Raw genomic sequence first — 22,215 nt, forward strand, 5'->3', positions numbered from 1 at the left:
TTTAAAAAATAATGTAGATATAAGAAGAGGACCAAGTCTTTAGGATCCAAGCCCATAAAACCTCATTTTATGAATGATTGATTTACTCTCAAATGGGTTGAAAAAGTATGTGGTAGGTAAATATTTAGCTGATATTGCACTATAAACACAACAAAATATCATGAAGGAAAATGTTAATGTTTCTGTAAAAATTAAATATATATATCAGGAAGCACTAAAACAAACTTGAAAGACAAATGACAAATCAAGATTGATACAGATTAAGGGTTAATATTCTTTATATAAAAAGAAGTTTGTCTAAATAAATGGGAAAAACATCTCACCCCTACCCCACCACATATACACACTAAAAAATAGGCAAAGTATCCAAGTCATCTGTAACAAGAGAATAAACGAAGGTGACTAATATGTGTAAATATGGTTCAGTCCCAGGATCAAGGGTTGCTTGGTGGGAATACATTTATCTTTCTTTATAATATCTGACCTTATATTATTTAAAAAGTAAGCTTATCATTGATCTATGAAACAGGGACTTAAGTAAAGAAAAACATGTTGAAAGATCAGAAATCATTGAGTTGGATAGAGAAAAATATGTCAGAAACCTCTGGTACCGTTTACTATTATTCAAAGTTAATTGTGTCTCTGAGGTCCTTAGTAACTAACCAAAAATGGAAAATGTTTTAATAATGTATTTCTTACTGTATGAATAAAGGAACTTTAGCCATGACCTTTCATTACTCAGTAAACAGAACTACCGTGACCCCAATAGCTAGACCAAAACCCTAAGAATCAACCTCGATCTTTTTATTTTCTTCATACTTTGATCTATCTAATATTACATCATCTTTACCCAAAACACATCCTGAATCTTACCATATCTTCATCCAGGCTACCTGGATTCCCACAACAAGCTCTCTTGACAGGTGGGCTTACTTTCACTCTTGTCTCCTATGCTCTAAGCTGTATACAGAAGTTCTTTCTAGAAGAGATGAGAAACTTTCCACAATAGAAACCAACAAAATGAAATCCAAATTCTTTGCTACTGCAATGCGTTGAAGATGTTTCCAAGACCATATGTGATTAAGCTCCTGACCACCTCTCCAGCCTCCTTTCTGAGTGCTCTGGCCATACTGGCCTTATTTCTGTCTCTTTTGTTCCACATCTTTCTTATCCCAAGGGCCTTGCATGGGTTAGTTTATGTTCCTGAAGCAATCTTACAATCTTCCCCTGGTTCTAGGCTTATCTGCTCCTTTCTCATCAATCAGGACACCTTGTCAAAGTGACCCCCTCTTCTAGGCTAGCCCAAGTTCTTCTCTCTCCTCATGTGTCACTCCCTCATTGTCACATTAATTTATTTTATTATTTCATAGTATTTTTAGTGCTTAATATTATTTATTTGTTTATAGGTTTGTTTTTGCTTATGAATATTTAAGAACATAAATACATTAACATTGGTTATTTTTAGAATTAATATTATAGTCAATATTTATTTTCTTATTTACATTTTAAAATTTTTTCTAATATATACAAATAGACATAGCTGATATAATCAAGGGAAAAAGTTATAAAAAAAATGATTCACTTTCATGGTAGACTACCGTATTTCTGTGTTGGAACAACTATAGTGAATAATGTATTTAAACATCATGAAAATGCAAAGACATAATGGAATCACACAAAATTGTGTAGCTGGGGCTCCCATCTAAGCTATTTAGAACAATATGATATATAATATATATTTCAGAATGCTAGAACAATCATTGATGGTTTGGGGAGCTATTTTGAAAATTTAGCTTATTTTCTGTCTCTGTCCCATTTAATATTTATGAAAAACTTCTCAGTTAAAAATCCTGCCCTTTCAGGCATAAAAGTCATTTCAGGCCTTTTATGGTAGTTAGTTTTTGTTCCTGAGGTTCAGCTCCCATTTATTTCATGAAGCTCTGTAAGATGCTAAAGGCTTTTGTGCTTTAAGAATACTGCACGAATTAGAACTTCTTCCATTTATGGAACATCTTTTTCGACATACCCATTTCTCAAGCAAATTTTGAAGCAACTCTGCTTTCCCCTTTCTCTTGCTTTTCTCTCTTGCTTCAAAAGCACTCTATCCTTTCCCTTTTTTTTTCACCACTTTTAAGACTCAGCCAAATCGAAGGTAGGTAGCCCACAATCACGCTTTCTTAGAGACTCTAAGGAAGTCTCTCTGTCCTTACCAACTGAGGCTATATTGGTTATAAGAGGTTTATTCCTTTTGTGAATATGTAATGTCTCAAACTGAACAAGCAAGCAAGAGCTCTGTTTTATCTGCCTGAGGACGAAATGGTTACTTAGAGTTTTTGTGCACCAAATATAATGGGGTTATTAATAGTCTCTTAAGGAAGCTGTTGAAATGCTTTGCTTTTTATACACCACCATCAGAAATTTCTCTCAGGAAATCAGTCTCCACAATGGAAATATTGAGTACTCTCATGTAGCACAGATAGAACTAGCATGGCTTTGCAAATATTGTTTGGCTGAGGTTGGCACTTTTGAGTGAGTCCATGCCCACAAAATCTGGTATGTGATCAGTATCACATTTTTTCATTGTCATTACATTAGCTTAGTTCTGAGTCTCCATTTGGAGTGTCAAATTCCCGCCTCCCTGATAGCCACATGCCAGTCTTCCCTTTAAAGCTCTCATTACCTCTCAGGGCCAGGAAACCACTGGCCTTTCCTCACGGCCTTCTAGGCCTCCTCTCATTCCAAATACACAGTCACCCCCACTCCTTCACCCTGTGTGTCAGTTCATTTCTTTCATGGGTTTAGATATAGCCAAGGTCAAATTGAGTCATTTACTTCAGGCTGCTTCAGCATTTAGCTTTGGCCAAATTCAACATAATGTACAAAGAGCAGGGACTGCTACTCAATTTTTAATCAGTTATCTTGACACAAATATAAGCAACTGAAAGAATCAGTGTAGCTTGGAACCAGGGTTCTTGAAATCAACTTAAAAATGAAAAGACCAGAGGTCTTTTCCCAAAGGTAGCACTACATAATTTGAGCGTGGTTTGGATGCAGTTATTTTCGTAATTCCCTGAGTTCTCGCTGCTCTACAAATAAACCAGCCCCTATTGACTTCTGACCCTGCTGCTCAGTTCCTTACCCTGTGATCTCTTCCTTGTAACTTCGTTGTTCTTCTTCTTTGCTATTTCAGTGCTTTGAAGATGTTCATTGAAACAAACCAAAAAAAAAAAAAAAAAAAAACAACAAAAAAAAACCCTCTGTTTACTAAGCACCTTAAACTCCTTGGAGGAAATAGGTGTTATAAAAATCTAACATAAATAATAAAACAAAAAAATAGCTTGCCTTGAGCAGAAGTAATTACTAGGAACCAAAAAAAAAATGTGCAAATACCATGAATTTATTATAGGAGGCATTTGGGAGTGGTTGTTTACTACAGAAAGAATAAAGGAATATTCAGAAAAAAAATCTTGTATATGTATTCACAGAAAATCTTGTAATTCTCAGAAATTATAATAGGCTAATAGTATACTCAGGATAATTGAGAATTGCTTGTTATTTTGTGCTTTCATGTGAGAAAGCAGAACTATGTTTTTATACTTTGGTATTTATCAAAATCAGATTATTAAAGTTTAGGCAAGACAGTATGTTATCTGCTTATGAATAAATGTGTGGTGATTTTTCACACTGTATTTCCTTAGTCAAAGGTGTTTTCTTCAAGGACATCTCTCAATTTGTAAGTGCAAACTCTTTTAACCTTTGAAAATAAATGAATCATTTAAAATTTCCTAAAGGAAAAAAAAGAAGTATTGTTAATTTGGTTATTCATTTTCACAGAATTTACACTTTATGAGTTAAGATTCCATTGTAGATCCTATTACAGTTCCAGGAACAAAATATTTAGCAGTTGATTTGTTCAAAAAAATTGTAATGCTACTATAAGCTTTAGAAATCATTCATGACCTCAAGGTGCTTACCGTTTAGTGGTGGAGATCCTAATGGAAAAAAAAGAAAGATCTTGGACATGACTTGATCAGTTTTATCTTCCAAAAAATTCAGAGGGCATGAGGAGAAATAGAAGACAGTAGGAAAGGAAAGCATTAAAAAAGTACTCCAGTTTTCTACTGCTGCATAATATACTATCCAAGGCTTAGTGGCTTAAGTCAACACCAGTCATTTGTTTTGTTCCTCAATCTGGAAGTCAGGCAGGGCTTGGCAAGGGCAGCTAGTCTCTGCTCCACACAGCGTTACTCAACTGGGGAAGGATCTATGCTCAAGATGACTTGTTCAAACACCTGGAAAGTGGTGCTGGCCACTGGCCTGGAGCTCAGCTGGGCTGTAGCCTTGTGGCCTAGATTTTTCTCCATGTGGGCCTCTCCATGAGCAGTTTGGGTTTTCTTGTGGTATGGCTGGATTCTAAGTGCAAGCCCTCAAGGGAATGAGAGAAATGCTGCACCAGCTTTTGTGACCTAGTCTCAGAAATCAGATAGCCTCACTTTTGCTATAGTCACAATCCTGTCTAGATTTGGAGGGAAAGAACCTAGTTCTCACCTGTTGATGGGAGGAATGTCACACTGTGAGAACAGCATGTGGAACCAAAGAGATTTTGAGGACCTCCTCAAAACCTCCTCTCTTTTGAGGAAAAATGCAATCTTTTGTGAATTACCATGCAGCTATGATTCAAATTCTTCTCACATGCAAAATATACTTATCCTTTTCCCCAAAACCCTCATATCTAAACATCTGCTTGAAACATAGTATCATCTAAGGTCCAAATGAAGCTTAGACTCCTCAAATGCAGTAATTTGGGTATAGCTCCTTAATCTGAGGAACAATGAAGTAAAGAAATAAGTTATGTGCTCTTCTCCCCCCACATACCTAACTTTCAGTAGCACAACAAAGGTAAAGGTAAATTGCTGTAGACACACTCACTTAAAAGGGGGAAAACAGGAGGCACACAGCAATCACTGACTCTTAGCATGCTGTCATGAAATGCAGGAAGTTCATGTTGCCAGTTTCTGCATTAGGGTGTAGTCCTACTGCTGGGAATTGTCCTTTTTTAGCTCTTGGTTCCACTCTCAGTGCTTGACTCTCTCCTTTTGAGTCAGCCTTTTTCTTCCATTAAAAAGCAACAACAACCAAAAGACCACCTTTGCAACTAAGTAATCTAATCAACCTTTTTACTGTCCATAATGCTGCATGTCTAAAGTCCACTTTTAATTTTCTAGTGTTCCTATCTATTTTACTCCAAATTGGTGTTTCTTACAGCAGAACAATTCTCCCAAATAGTTTGTGGGTTTTCCATGAACCCAAAACCACAGATATTCTCAAGGTAAGCACTTCTTTACTTTCAGCTCCCTATGAGGTGTCTTAAGATAACATCATTAAGATACTTAGAAGACCAGTTGCTTAATGGAGAGAAGTTATGAAGCACATTCCTAAGATTCTTAGAGGTCCATTGTCTACCTAAAAAAATTTGAGGAGACACTGCCTTAGATTTTTCTGAAACTTTAATAAAGGATATTGTTTCAACCTGGATTGTTCTTTGGCCTAAAGAACAATTTTTTTGTTTGTTTATTTTTTTGTTTATTTATTTTTTTGAAAATAGTTTTTTTTTATTTTTTTGAAAATAGTATAGTCACAATGTTCTTTCTTTCGTCCTTTTTCTTTCTTTTTGCTGTCATTAATCTTAACTGACTCGTAATAACTGTATATATTTATGGGGTACAGTGTGATATTTTGATACATCTATGCAACGTGTGATGATCAAATCAGGGCAATTAACATTTACATCACTCAAACATTGATCATTTCTTTGTGTTGGGAACATTCACGATCCATGCTTCTAGCTATTTGAAAATGTACAATAAATTGTTGCTAATTATAGTCACCCTGTAGTGCTACAGAATATTAGATTCCTCCTATCTAGCTGGACTTTGGCATCTGTTCACCAACCTCTGGCTATATCCCCAAGCGTTTTCTTACATTGGGAATTGTTTGCTGTTTAGAGAGGCTGAGAATAAGAAACAGTTTCTTTTAGTTGTTGTTTTTAAACCCAGCAAGTTCTAACTTCTTTATATTTAACAGTTTGTTCTTTAGCTCATCTCTTTCCTCTTAATTTTATTATAGGCAGCAAAACAAAACAAAACAAAACAAACAAAAAAATCCCACATGAATATCTCCTCAGCTAGATCATCAAATTCATTAGGTATATTTCTAATTTCTACATTATCACAAATGATAGTTTTGTGAAATTTTCTGCTTCTACATAATGAGACCCCTTTCTTTTAACTTCCAGCAACATTTTTCTTACTTCCCTTTGAGTGTTTGCTTCCTCGATACCTGTAACTAAGTTCTGCCAACTTCTTCTCATAAGACTTTCCTTGTGAGCCTTTCAGCCTCCACTTACTGCCTGTCTCAATCTTAATGACACATATTTTAGGTTTCTCTTATGGCAAACCCTACTTCTGTACTGGCTGCTATTGCTATGTAACAAATTAGCTGAAACCTAGCAGCTTAAAACTACCATTTCATTTTTTTTAAGGTGTTGTGAGTCAGGAATATGTGAAAAATTTTCCTTGAAGATTCTGGTCAATGTCCTTCATGTTGTTGCAGTCAGATAGATGCTGGCACTCGCTGAAACAGTTGTGGGATGAACTGTGAAAGCTCAGTACTGTCCAGGCTCCTCCCCCTGTGATCTCAGGGCTAGTTGGGCTTCCTCACAGCAAGGCAGCCCTGAGACAGTCAGGGCATCTAAAGGCTTCGAGAGAGGCTGTTCCACTAAGCAAGCAGGTAGCTGCACAATCTTTATGTTCTAGCCTGAGAAGTCACATGGCATCACCTTTGCCATACTTTATTGGTCAAAACAGTCACAAAAGTCATCCTAGTTTCAAGGGGAAAGAAGACATAGACCCCATCTCTTAAGGAGAAGGGTGTCATAAAAATTTCAAATATGTTTCAAAATTGCCACAAAAGGAAATTGCAGTACTTCCTACAAGGAATTATGAGTAGAGAGGTATTATGAAGGATGGAAAGTCAGCCCCAGAAATGAGAGGTGGACAGGGCATTGAAGTGGGAGGCCTTGGGGAACAATTGGCTCATAGCAGTAAGAGAAGCATTCTGAATGAATTTCATGTCTCTGGTTTGAGCAACAGCCTTCCGTAGAGATAAGGAAGGAGACACCAGGGTGAATAGGTTTGGGGTTGGGGGAAGGTGTGGAGTAGGGTGGCAGTGTTACCAAGACTATCTCCAGATGGAAATGCTTAGGAAGTAATTTGACTGATAGACTGTGAACCCCTTGTAGTCAGGGGCTTCATTTGTATTAGGTTGGTGGAAAAGGAATTGAAATTTTTGCCATCGCTTTTGCACCAACCTAATATATCAGTCATCTTTGGTGTCCCAGTGCCTGGTGCAGAAGGCTCAATGACTTTGTTAATATATACAGGTGAGAGCTTAGCTCTGGGCTAAGGAAAGAGATGTGGGTGCACTCTGCCTAAGGTTAGTGATGAGTACCGTGGACCTGGATAACATTACTGTGTGAGAATATAAAGTAGATGCCACCTTAAGTTGGGATTTTCAGGTTGAATCTGGACAGCCAAAGCATTATGGCAATATTTTTTAAACTATTTATTTTACACTGTTATGAAAATTAGAAAATCTGGTCTTACAATCCTACATAGCAGCAATGAGTAGAGTGGAGCAGTGTCAGAGCCCTTTGAATGGGCATGTAATTGCCTGTGTGCCACACAACTCCACGTGTGTCTGCGCACTGCAGACCTAGTCTGCCTCATGAAGTCTGGGACCTCTTCTCTCTAGCAAAAAAGCCGAGGACTGACAACCTTGAAATGAAATTCTCCTTTCATTTCCCCAGCAATAGTGAGGTGGAAAAATCAGTGAGGACTGATTCCTCTGATGCAGTAGCATTTAAGGGACAGGAGAAGAAAACAAAGAAGATTGAGAAGGAACAGCCCACAGATATTCAAGAGTATGCATAAAATATAATAGCTAATTGATTTTGTGATAGAATTAGCACCTATTTTTTATAAATCAAGGTATTGGCCAAAAAGAAAGCTAACTAATTTGTATTTACAGATTTTTAAAATTATGCTTTATTTCTCACCTCAACATTAAGTGATTCAGAATTAAACATATAATGATGGTGGTAATAGCAAACACAGTAGGTAACTGGCAGAGGCAGAATTTATGCCTTAGGTAGTCTGGTTTTAAAACATGCCTCAGACCTTTGCTTAAAAATCCCTAAAATTGCTTCATGATGTGGAGAGGAACGAAAGGAGCTGCAGGAAAGAAAGAGAAAAGGGATCTGAAGATGGAATGAGATGAGGCCCTGGGGAGATGCCTGAGTGTGTGGCTGTGTTGAGAATTCAATCAACAGTGAGACCAGGAAAGTCATATCGCCAGGGAACTAAGCTACATTTTGATAACCAGGCTATATAAATTGTGTTGAGCAGAAATGACTGGACTGTGTGTGGAGAAGAGAGACTGAAAGAAAAGTATTATAGGTATTATTTCTTTTTCACGGTGACAGTTTATGAGCTAGTTCTGCAACGTGCTGTATGTCTCAAGATGGCGGTTTCTAGAAACAGTTCATGAACTACATTGAACTGGAGGAGAACAAAACAGCAGATTAAAGGCTTAAAGAAAGAGACTTTCTGGATTCAGGTTTAAGTTAACGTTTTAGGCCCTGGCTGGCAGGGTCTACGCTGGATTGTTTAAGTGGTATAGGAACCACTGAAGGCCTTTCCTCACTAGTTAAATAGAAAACTTTCCTACACACTTAAAATATGAGTTGGAAGGCGTTATTTTTACCAAATTTCAAAGTATTATTCTTAATAAAAGTTGGGAAATTATGGATCCAAAAGTTCCATTTTAAGTTTAACTGAAAGTTTGGTTCAAAGTAGGAGGTATCTACATCAACTTTTTTATGTTCAGAGTATTTTGATTCTGAAATTAAACTTGCTTGGTTTCTCGGAGAAAATGACTTTCAAATTAAACTCTGGAATATATGCTTCATTTTAGATTTCTCAAAAGTATTCCAATGTTTACAATGCAGAAATAAAAAATTCTCCTTTCATTTCCCCTGCAATAGTGAGGGGTGAAAAAGATGCAAATTAAAATTTGTCACCCTCCTCAGATGTATCGCCCAAGAATAACTATATCCAGGCCTGTAGTATTTTATGGCGGTTACTTGCTCTGTAGTTCTTAAATCCAGAAGAAGTATTGCAGTTTTTCTAATTGGTATATAATAAAGAGAAAAGATATGACATAAATGATTTCTTTTCCTTGGGTTGCCATCCATCCTCCTGAAAAATTGTGCCTATAATAGCACTGAGATTATTTAAAATTGGAATCTTCATTAATTCTTCCTACGCTGCACAGGGACTGAGAATGAGTACTCTGGAGCCTAAATGATGGGATTTGAATCCTGATTATGTCCTCTCCTGGTTATATAATCCTGGACAAGTTGCTTAACTTTTCTTTGCCTCAGTTTCCTTATCAGAATGGGGTAAATTTTAGTGTTCTTCATAGGCTTATTATGAGGAATACATGAGTTAATGTTGGTAAAGTATTTAGAACAGTATCTGGCAAATAGTAAATGCAAAATGCATGTTTGGTGTAAAAACAGCGAAATAAGGTACCGTGTACAGAAAACAGGTTGTAGTGTTTGAGGATGCAGGTTCCAGTCCCAATTCTGCTACTTGTCGTGTACATGTGGTCAAATTACTTCACCTCCATGAGCATCAGTTTGTAAAATAGAATACTTGCTGCAAGTAGTGCCTGCTTCAGTTTCCGTGAGGATCAAGTGGGATGGTCTATGGCAAGCACATGGCAGAGTGCCTGCTCCCTGGTGCCAATGATGACAAACGTATGTTTTAGTTGCTGCGAGTTCTCTGTTCTTTTCATTAAGGCATATCTTTAATTCTTAATTTCACATTGCAAGGTCATTTTTGGACATCATTTTGCACATCGCTAACCCAGCTGTCAGTTTATTAATTTATAAAGAGAGACCTAGCTGCTGAGTTGCTCCTCAACTCCCTCAAGTTTTAAGCAAGTTCTCCCTAAAGCCTTGCCAGACAGGATCTCATATTTGTATCAGAAAGCAGCTTGGTGAGCATGGAATCAGAAGGGCAAGCTGTTCTCAGACTCATGGGTATAATGGAATGAGAGAAGCAGAGCCACATGGGGAGGGGCATGCCTCCAGCCTCTAGCACCCTACCCCAGTGTTTCAGTGGCTGCTGCCTACGCTTACTTCCAAGGCTGCCTTTTGCCTACTTCCTGGTCTGAGACTGACAGTCCATGGGTTACATCTGGCCTTTAAAAGCTTTTGTTTGTCTCATATTGTATAGATGCTAAGATTTAAAAATCAGGAATATTAATGTAATAACCCAGAGCTGTAGCCTTTCTTGAAAAAAATCTAGAGAGCTAGCCCCTTCCCACATCTGGTCAACCATCTCGGAGCTGAGCAGAGACTGTCTCCTTTAAAGGAAGCATGAGTGCCTCCTTCATTCAGTTCACTGTGATCTCTGCCAGGTCCAAGACATTGATCTGCATTACCTACTGGTAACATGTGTGCCTTCAGGCATTTGAGCTTGCATCCTTCTGACAACTGAAGTTGCCTTTATTTATGTGTGTGCTGACCTGCTATATATTTATTTCAAAGTTTAATTCTCAGATGGCAGTCTTATATTCTCATTTTCCAATTTACTGTCACCCTTAACCAGGGGAAACACATCTTAGTTTGCAAGTCCTAGAGGGTTACAGTGATATGAAGGCTGAAGTGTAAACCTCGTAGCCTGAAGGAAGTGGGATACCCCTAATCTGCCTCGGGAAATATGTGACGCTACTGGCTAAGTTTCTCTGTTTCTAGATCAGGAGCCCTTTCTTCCTCCTGGCTGAAGAATATTAAGCCTTCTCGTACTGTGAACTTTTTGTAGAGCTACAGTTATAACCTTCAGTGAGAGAAGTATCATGTGAACATCTGCATTTACAAAAGAGATACATTTGGATGCATTGTTTGCAAATGTACTTACCATGGGATTTCTTTAAGGAACAAGAGTTTATTTTAACTCTGATGCTGTAAATTAATAATTGGATACAGGAAGACATATGCACCATTTGTTAGGATTCCTGAGAACTATAGAACTATTAAATTTCCACCATCTCTAATAAATGGAGAAAATGTCATTATGTAATTGGATCACTGTAAAAAATGGACTTGTCTCCCAGGAAAGCATTTTTTTTCTTCAAATGAATAACTTGTTCCCACCTTAATTTTTATCAATTTTCTAAATAAATAAGGAAGAATTTCTCAGTTATCAGTTTGGGAAAATAGATGGACTTGAGAAGATAGAAATGTCAGTTCAAGGTCTTACTATATCTCACAGGTTCATACTACCTCAAATTTGACCACTTTATACCTTCAATGATCTTTGGGATGCAAGGTTATAACATATCCTCTTCTTTCTGCATCTACAGCATCTCATATGTACTTCTTACACTAACCTTTACTCCATCTTATTTACACTTTACTGTAACATTAAATAATGTAGCAGCACAACCTCTGGCACATGGTTACTTCTCCATTTCGTCATCATTGTCATCATCATCAGTCTGCCTCCAAGTCTTTTTCTTCAATTAGACCATAAATGTTTGTGTTCATTCTATGGTCTACTTCATGTTTGAAACTCTAATACTGTACAAGGTACATAGCAGGTACCTGTAAGGATTAACTGAGCTGATCAAGAGAAATAGAAATTTTTGTCAGTTCCCCTTTAGATATGCGATCTGTCATCATTGTTGGTAATGCTTCATGAATAATGACTGAAGAACATTTAATTTTTATATTTTTGACTCAAGAATTAAAGGTAAATAACTAAGAAAAAATAATTTTTTAAATTAAACCACAAATATAAAAATAAAAAACAGCAAAGGGCATTATAAACAATGGTAAAAAAAAATACACAGAAGGGTGATATCTATAACCCATATAATTGACAAAGGAATAGAACTATAATACATAAAGACCTCCTAGATATATATATGTCAGGAAAAGACAAATAACAGAAAAAAGGCCAATAATAAGGTAAAATGCTCAACTTTGGTAGTAATCAGGAAAATCCAAATTAAAACATTGAGACTTCATACCAATCATAAACAAAAAAAAAATCAAGACTTTTGGTATTTCAGCATCTTGGATCATCAATACTATGGCAACTGTCTACAAGATTTTGATGTGACAAAAATTCATATACACTGTTGGTTGAATTGTAAACTAGCCTGGTTATGTTGGGATGCAGTTTGGAAATATCTAGTAAAGGTAAAGGTGTCCATATCATAAGACCACACAATTCCATTGCTAGGTATTCATCTTTAAACAAATACATGCTCATGTGTAAGAATTATAATAGTGTGATAACAGCAATAAATTAGAATCAACTTAAACATCCATTAACGGGAGAATGGACACATAAATTGGAATGCTGTACAACAGTTAAAATCAATAAACTAAGCGGAATCACATGTAAATCTTAAGATAATGCTAAGCAAAAAAAGAAAAAAGATTTAAAGGATCTATACACTATGATATTTGTAAAAAGCTTAAAACATACAAGTTAATATCTTGTTTATGGATATACACATATCTAATTAAAAGTATTATAAAAGATATATGGTAATGATACAAGCTAACCCAGGAGGATGTTTACTTTTGGAGAAAGAAGAAGGGATGGGATAGGTAAGGATACATGGAGGCTTCAAATGTGTCTATTAATATGATGGTTTATTTCTTCCAGAAAATCTGAAGCAAATTTGGCATAATATTAAATAGAGGCGAAGAGAATGGAAGGAGGGTGTCAACATACCATGTAGGAGTTCAAGTTACTAAAATCAGTGGGCTTAGAGAATAAAATAGAGCCATATAGGCATCAGTTTGTCAGCACTGTATAAATTCATATCCTCATTAGCCATACTAAAAGTCAAACAGCCCCTAGTCTTGCTTCAGACTCTAAGCACTTTCAGCTGTGTCATTTTTAAGAAGGGGAAACTGGAAATCTAAGGGAATACAAAAGTAGGAGAAGTGATGAGCATACCTAAGATAATGTGAAGAGTTTGGAGGACTAGAGCAAGCCAAAAAAAAAGCAACAAAAGGTTTAGATTTTGAGTTAATTAGGAAAGCAATTGTTGTGCCCAGTTCAGAAGCCAGAAATGTTTCAGTGAGTTGTTAATAAACTACAGTAGTTTATTTACTCTGATCCAAGGCTACATTAATATAAAGTATATGGTTATAAACATTGGACTGTTGATATGTTTGTAGTTGAATAAATCCAAGCTGGATTTTATGAAGCCAATAAATTTGCTTGCAGAAGGCCGAGATAAAACACACGCGCACACACACGCACACACACACACACACACACACAGACCTTCGTCAGTGCTAGAGATACTTTGGAGATTCTGATGCAGCTTGCTGTCTCTGCCTCTCTCTGCCCTTTCTTTTTCACTTTTCTTTGGCATGCACTTTAAACAGACTGAAAAATTGGAGTATTAATAAATTGGGGCTGGTAAGGAATGGAGAGTGGGGCAGAAAAGAGCACCATCATTTCCATTACACGTTTTAAAAAACAACAAAGGAGAGTAGTGCTCTTAGAGCCAGTATAATGTAGCAAAATATGGAAATAGAAAATATTAAAATATTTTTAAAAATGTAACATGTTCTTTTCAAATTACCTAAGGAATACATGAATTCATTTTTATTTTACAAGATTCATGCAGGAGGTGATAAACTGAGCAAAACATTGATCTCTCTTTGTCCCCCATCGCTCCCTTACTTCAGATCTCTTTCCCAGACCTAACCACGTGTCCACAGTTGGTGTGCAGTTTTCTCAGCCCTTTTCTGTGAATATGCACATAAAAATCTATATACTCAAAACTGGGATAGTATATTTTTCTGCAATATGTTATTTCTGCTTAACATTTTTTAGGGAGCTTTGCATGTCAGTACATCTAGACAACCTGATTCTTTAAAAGAAAATAACTATGTAGTATTGCTTAGTATGGTTACCTCATTATTTATGTAACTCTTCCACTGTTTATGGCTCCTTGCACAGTTTCCAGTTTTGACTACAGTAATTCTACAGTGAACATTCCAGTATATTCATCATTGCAGCAAGGGGAAAAGGGACTATATGCATAACAGTATCTGGGAATTACAGTAGTGTTATCAGGAATCTGTCTTTCACACATTTGGCTTTGTTTTTCTCTTGATCAGCCTCATTTTTAGACAACCTCTTTTAGACAACCACTTTTAGACAATGTGGTTGCAGATGCAACAACCAGCAGTTCTACTCTCGACATTCTACAAACTTAACCTCTTTCTCATTGTTAGCGAAAGTGGAGAGGTTTGCGCCTACGAGGCCAGCGTGGGTCATTTGCCCATCCTTGACCCCTGCATTGCAGCTCTGTGCATACTGTGCATTGATTTTATGTTTTTGTAAATAGGAGATAAATAGACATCCTAATGGTATCCAGATTTACATCTTTGGAATTAAAGTATTCTAATTATTTGCTAATGAAATAAGTATGTTGTTTCATATCATCGCATATGAGAATGAAACATGTTATACATGGAAGATCATTAACATTCTAAAAAGAGGACAATTTCTCAACTCAAAAAAGTGTTACTCAATGTATTTGCTGAAAATTCAGTGATATAAAAAACACATTTCTTAATTTTATATTATTTGCCAAGCATAGCAAAAATCCCTATTTTATTCATTTATTAAACAATTTTTTTATTAAATTCTGCTATGTATTGATGACCATGTCAGTAACCTGTTGAAACAAAATTCCTGCCTCAGGTTTCTTACATTCTTGTTAGAGACCACAGACTATAAATAGGTAAACAAATGAATGAAGAAGAAAATTTCTAACTGTGATGTACTATAAAGGAAATAAAAAAGATCATCAGATGGAAAGTAATTGGAGAAGATTGCTTCAGGGAAGGTAGTCAGGGAAGATATTCTTAAATGTTCTGAAAAGAGAACATTTGAACTACTACTTGAAGACTGAAAATGAATCTCAACCCTAGGCCTATGTTATTCAATATGGTAGCCACTAGCCATGTGTGGCTATTGAACACTTGCTTATAGCTAGCTCAAGTGGAAATGTAACACAAGTGCAAAATACATTAGATCTCCAACACTAGCACAAAAATGATAAAATATTTAAAAAGTTTATAATGATTACCTACTGAAATGATAATATTTTAGACATACTAGGGTAACCATTACTAAAATTAATATTTCTTTTTTGCCTTTTAAATGTGACAACTATAATTTTTTAAATTACGTATATGCTTCACCTTATATTTCTATTTAACAGCCCAGTTCTGGTTAGTTTCAGCCTACTTACTATTAACATGGACTTTTTCAGCTTTTCTTCCTTGATGAGGTGGTTGATGGCAAGTGAATTTATGTAGTAAACTTTTCTCCAAGCATCTATGTCTATAATATTTATTGACTGAGGTGTCCAAATACAATAAATCAATATGTGCTCAAGATTAATACAGCTCAGGTTTAAGGGATAACAGGTAGTGGAGAAAGCACGGAAAATTGCCTCATTTACTAGAGGAGTTGCATCATTAGTCAGGTTCCTTTAGAAGGGCTCACAAAACAGATAAAAGGGGACTCTGAGTTGGTGAGGCAGGCAGAGCCAGCAGCACAAGGTAATGACAGCGTAGGAAAGGATTTCTGTGGGAAACAGCAAGAGCAAAGCTTGAAGATCTATTTCCATTCTCTACTTAGCGAAGGAGATTCTATTGTGTTGTAAAGCATGCCACTTCTGGCATGTTAAAATAGTTTTCTTTTACACATTGTTTTTATACTGATGGAAACGTTAGTGACTTCAGTGTTCCTTTTTCACTTGTGTTTCTGGGAGATGTTGGCAAGTTCACACACCCTTAATAACATTAAATTAATTCACTGCAGACAACAAGCAGAATAGTTTTCTTTGTATCGTGTTGTTATTCTCATTTTCTGATGTGGTTTTTGCTGTGGGGAAGAGGTTGAGTGCTAAAACTGCATGTTTGATTTAGCAGGTGAAGTTCTTAATATTTAATGTGAGCATTTTAGGACCCCAAATATGATGTTTGTTATGTAATCTGCACTAACAGTTTTGCAATGGGAAACTCTTCCCCTACTGGTTTGAGAGTTGAGTCATATCCTGTGAATCTAAATCTACGTTATTTAAACATCACGGGTTCTTCTTACTTTCATTCCAAGTGCTGCTGTGCAGAGCAGCAAGTGCTCCGTGCAGGGCTGTTGCTTTCACTTGGAGGTGAACAGCTTCTTTTGCCAGAATTCAGTGAGGAAAGGCAAGTCTAAATATGCAGTTCTCTCATTGGAGTGAAAGATGTTTTGTTCATTTGTAATCAACTATGCTAGACAGCTGCAAGCTGAAAAGTGCCTGCAATTTGCCATTTATTTGTAATAAGGTAAGTAATGTATTTTGGTTTACTCATTGGATTGTGGCAGCCTTAAATTAATGTGGCAGTTTTAGTATATGACTGTACCTTAGAAAAATGCCTTCTCACGGGGTATTGAAGGTTGCATTTTGAGATTCTAATACAGACAATTTTAAATGTACAGTATAATCTACTTGTGAGATACAGAGTGTAATAGATTGATATTCCTTTTATGATCATTTTTAATGAAAAATATAGTGCCTGAGAAGTAGAAACATTATAGTACCTTTGTATTGGTTTGGGTTTTTTTTTTAAGGATTTAGTAGTTATCAGGGTCTTATTTTCTGATATTCTTTTTGCTACACTATGATCTCAGTTAAAGGTGATACATACATAAGATTTACATAATTATTTTTGAATAATTATAGCTCAATAATTATATTTTTCTATGAAAATAAAAAGGGTCTTAGCAATTATTAGAAAGTTTAAAGTAGAAAATTAGTGAGAGCCCCTGGACCTTTCATATTTGGATTTCCATTTAAGTGAAAGGCTAGCATACTTAGAAACTTCTGATTATTCTGTTTGTTTTAAAATTGTGTGAGCTTGTTTATCACTGCCTACTTTCTCACTTGCTGTTGGAGACATTCGTACAAATTGTGTGACTAGAGAAATCTGCGGATAGGGAATGACTGAGGTTTATTTTTCAAATTCTTTAGGCTTGCTTAAAGCTTATTCAAAGGTTTGGGTGAAAGACAGGAATGTTGTCTTGGCCTTATATTGGATGAAGAAATAACATCAAATCAGTGTTTAAAGTGGTATTTGGTATCCACATAACTTTGGATACTCATTTTAAAGCCTTTAAATTCCTTTCAGCTAGAGAAGGTTAATTTGATTTCAAGAGCTATAACTGAATTAGCAAGATATTAATGACTTGAGGTTTTCCAAAATGTGTCTGCTAACGGTTGGCATTATGAATTCTTTCGTACTTATTAATTGACTTACTATCATGCTTGGTGATGATTTCATTTCTATTCAAAATCATACCCACTGTAAAGTTGCTAGATTCTAACTAAAACATGGAAATTACTTTTCATTAGATATACATTCAATAATTCATGTTTTTGCAGAGGTCAAGGGGTTAATGAGCTGATGGAAGGTATATGGTGATTCACCTCTTCTTTGGAGTGGAAATTGAAATTATTTCAACTTCCACACATATTTGAAGGCAGTATTCCAAATTGGAGAATATTACCTCCTTTGCAGGTTTTGTGGGCTGGGGATTCTCTGTTTGGTCTAGTTTGATGGAGCATGGATTTGTGGGATGATTATCAAAATGTAACATCTGACTTTTGCAATTTCTTAGCTATTGCCACAGTACAAATGTCTAAGTTCCTACTCTGGGAAATGAGCCATAAAAGTACACATGCTTAAAGGACAGGGGTAGATTTTGTATCTTTTAGTATTGGAGATGGTATGGTAGATTGTTTTGATACACTGTATTTGTTGAAAGTGATTAGCAAAAAGAGATTCCTCCAAAGTTTACCTTTGAAAAAGAGACAGGAAAAATGTAAACAACCAATGAACTTCCAACCCTTTCTGTTAGAATTGATCTGCTATTTCATATTTATAGAACTGTACTCTTTTTCAGAGCTGTGAGAAGAGAAAAAGATGACTTTTCACAATTAAAGAAGTTAATGACATATGTCCTACCATACCAGTGAACATGGTAGATTTGAAAATAAAACTTTGCTTTAAAACCTCTTGAGATTTAGAAGACAATTAATTAAAAGTTTTCTTGTACTGATCAAATTAATAAAAGTTATTCCTTACTCCTCAAAATTCAAAACATGATCACCATTTCTTTTAATAAAAAATATAACTCTTATGAAAAGTGTATGCTATCTTCATATCCTGTGCTGCAATGTATAGTTTCAAGAGATAAGTGGAATTTATCATCATGCTATCTTATGAATAAATCCTAGCTCTGCTTTGTAATAAAGTTCATGTTTGCCTTGATTCCAAGAACTATACAAATCTGTTATATGACCATTAGGTGATAAAGGTAAACAGATGGAATAAATAGGTATGTATTTTTTTTTTTGCTAAATATAAATGCATACAGATAGCATATGGTCTATGTGACAAAACCCTGGGCTATAGGAGTGCAGTGGGAAGAATCAACTCTTGTTTGTAATATCAGAGAAAACCTCTAGTTCTGGAGGCGACAATGAAGCTCTTGTCTTTTTTTGATTTTGCTTTTCCAGCTGCAGAGTTAGGAACCAAGTAATCCTAGGTGACAGTCGCATACTTCCCACAGGTGCCTCGTAAATATTAGTGATCCTGTGAACATCAAGGTAGATGAAACATTTTGAATTCACCAGGAGAGTCTATTGTTACAGCTGCTGAGATTTGTAGTGCGTGTCCCCCTGAGGTAAACCCAAGTAGGAAAGCTATGGAGATGGTTTGTTGGGTTTTAATTCCATCTTAATTTAGTTGAGATACTGAAATTAGTCACTTAGTCTCCCTTTGCTTGAGTCATTTCACTAGTGGAATAGGATTAGTAATATTTATTTACGGCAATTTACAGCATACTGAAATATAATAAATCAAGTTCCAAATCTCATTCCATAGTGATTTCTCTCCAAGATGAAAATAACACTGCCTCGCATTTAAGTCAGACTGTATAATAACCATTTATGAACTATTTTTCTTACAGCAACCTGATGACGTATGGGTACTATTATTATTATTATTCCCTTTTTATGGTGGAGAAACTGAAGTATAAGGATATTAAGTGACTTATTCCTGACATCACACAATTAGTAGTAGAATGACCAGGATTGAACCTAGATAGTCAGGCTGCAGAGCCAAGATACTTAACTACATTCTATGCCACCTTCTGTTAGAATCCCTTTGGTTTTAGTAATTTGAAATGACTGCTATAAAGTGCTACAGAGAGGAAAATACATCTTTTTAATGTTACTGCATGTAATTATTTTAATGACTGCAACATTGTGATTCTTAGTGAAACCCAGGCCTTTATGAACCAGAAATATACTGAAATTGTTTTGTGAATATACCTAAGACAGGGGCTTTTATTAACGCAAAATGTGTCTGGAATGAGCATACATAACTGAGAGCTCTCGCAGGTGATCATAGTCTTTGGTGACACAAAAAGATTTCCCTTTTTTGTTGTTGTTTTTGATGTGCAGGGCAGAAACAGCTTTCAGTCTATATGTAGTTATCTGATACAGTCCCAGGAAAGCTTGAGGGAATTTTGTATCTTGATAGAAGATCAATGTCATGTCTGCCTTTTTTCTGTTCATTCCCTAAACATTTCCTGATGAAAGTTGTTATCTGGGAAGGAGAACATTGAATGAATTGTAGAATGGAGAAGTTTAGGTTTGTCATACAACTAGGTCTATTTTTATTTGCTTTCCCCAGAGGCTCTACAAATTATCTTTGAAATTCTTAGGTAGTTTTCAAACCTTCATGCTTCCTCAGGTCTTGCAAACAAGATGGAGGGATGGATGCATGGATAAATGCACGGATGCATGGATGGATAGATGGATGGTTGGATGGATGGATGGATGGATGGATGGATGGATGGATGGATTGGTGGGTGGGTGGGTGGGTGGATGGTTGGACAGACACATGGAAGGATAGTTGAATGAATGGGTAGATACATGGATGAGTGGGTGGCTAGATGGATGGATAGATTGTAGGAATAAATGAGGGTATCCCCATATCTCTTCTGATTTGACTCATGCTTAGTCATGAGTCATGACTCATGTACCTGACACTGGATTGGGACCAGACTAGAAAATGTGGGCCCAGAGGAACGATGTTTGAGATGTGAAAGAGTTTACCTAAGTTCATCTCTTCTTTTATTGTCTGAGAATTTTCAATGTGGAATGAACACAGCTATAAGCCATTTCTTGCCACAAGCCTTTTCTCCTATTTCATATTAGTTTTAAAAATTATATATAATGAACCATAATAACTTTTACTTCCTTGATTCAAAAACTAAATGTATGCAGATATATACATGTATATTTATACACATTATACATATGCAGAGAAAAAGAGAGACAGATAGATGTGGGATAAAATTAAAAGGTCAAAGTAAATTTGAACACCTAAGTTAATGAGAATTGTTAAACTTTGACTATTTTATAATTAATTTATTATGAAGAAATAACCAAGATGCAAAAGAAACAATTATGGCAGAATATCAAAAAAGAAAGGTATTTTTAAGATCATATTTAAATGCTTGCTTACAAAAGTACACAGCATTTCTTTCCATTTTGGAATGGGAGCTTTTTTCTTCACAATATTTCATTAGAGAACTCAAACTAAGAAGTCTGGGAATCAAATTTTTTTTGGCACAATTAGTCAATTGTGAGTGATCATTTCCAAAATAAGGAAGGTGACTAAGGGCTTGAGTTAGGAAATTTTGCAGGTTTCAGAGATGGTATTAAGATGTTATTGTTTCAAGTTTACAAGCTGGGGAGGGAATACAGAGAATATTTTCCTGTAAAAATACTTGATCAAGCACAACTAAATAGGGTCAAAAGTTTTAGACAATGGAAACAACTCTACTGGGAAATTTACACATTTGGCTTTGACCCAAAGGCGTCATTAAAAACAAAAAGGAAAAAGAAAAAAAAAAGATCATCATATAGATTTTCCCCCACCCCTAAACAAAATAGCATACAGTCACTGTTTTGAGGACATTCTATTCCTCTATGTAGAGATGCCTTGTGTTATTTGACATACACTTGATTCCTGTGGCTCACTGTCTGGCGGTTATTTCTCTAGCCTAGAAATAGCATGTTCCAAGTCAACAGTGGACAGCTTTAACCTGGCCCACTAGAAACCTGAACTCCACATAACTACAGTCTGAGACTCAGTTTCAACATTCATCAATGAAGGATTCGTTCTCTCACCCCTCTCATATTTTCCAACAGTCTATGAACTATTTTAAGATAGGAATTTCTTTTTTTTTTTCCAACTCAATGGTTTCTGTGAATCTTGAAATCAGTTCTGAAACAATTACTTCTAAGTTTAATCAACCTGGAAAATTTTCACTAAGCTTATGCCTTGAGTTTGAAAAATGTTATGCTTAACTGTACGAATGAATGTCTCATGGCAAATGTGTACAGTAGTCATTGCGCCTGTATCTGCAGTTTTACTTTTCAAGGTTTCAGTTTTCAGTTACCCATGGTGCTGTATGATATTTTGAGAGACAGAGACAGAGACCACATTCATATAACTTTTATTACATCATTATAATTTTTCTATTTTATTATTGTTACTGTTGTTATCTCTTACTGTGCCTAATTTATAAGTTAAACTGTATCATAGGTATATATGTATAGAAAAAAATAGCATATATAGGGTTCAGTACGATCCAGTGTTTCAGGCATCAACTGGGGGTATTTGAACAGATTTCCTGGGGATAAGGGAACTACTGTACTTTAAATGTGTAAATTGCTGCATCATTAACACATCAGACAGAAGAAGTCTTTGTAGCCTTATTACTGGTTTAAATTATTGAAAAAGCACACATCATATTAACTTTCAAGAGTTTTTGAAAGCTATATAACAATTCCAAAAGTATCCAGGTTACCACCAGGAAGCCACTGATAATGGCAATAGTCACTTTTGAGAAAAAGTATTAAGATAGTTATTGTTCCAAGTTTTCTAAGGGGAAGAAACAAGGAGAAAACTTTTACATA

At 35.8% G+C, this 22,215-nt stretch overlaps 1 protein-coding gene across 11 annotated transcripts in view; it reads left to right on the plus strand.

Moving 5' to 3' along the window:
• MCTP1 (multiple C2 and transmembrane domain containing 1) overlaps window positions 1-22,215 on the plus strand; it is a 578,648-nt gene that overhangs the window by 182,301 nt on the left and 374,132 nt on the right. For 2 of the 11 annotated variants that reach the window (XM_032274332.1, XM_032274457.1), the window contains exon 1: window positions 16,265-16,504. The exons of 8 other annotated variants lie outside the window; for them this stretch is intronic. In XM_032274332.1, the coding sequence (XP_032130223.1) occupies window positions 16,448-16,504 (57 nt within the window). In that variant the 5' untranslated portion in view covers window positions 16,265-16,447. Of the gene's footprint in view, window positions 1-16,264; window positions 16,505-22,215 lie in introns of those variants that run through there. One more of the 11 variants, XM_032274756.1, reaches the window with a different exon arrangement.

Source organism: Sapajus apella, unplaced genomic scaffold (genome assembly GCF_009761245.1).
Source record: "Sapajus apella isolate SASKATOON/1434 unplaced genomic scaffold, GSC_monkey_1.0 scaffold1, whole genome shotgun sequence".
Taxonomy (NCBI): Eukaryota; Metazoa; Chordata; class Mammalia; order Primates; family Cebidae; genus Sapajus; species Sapajus apella.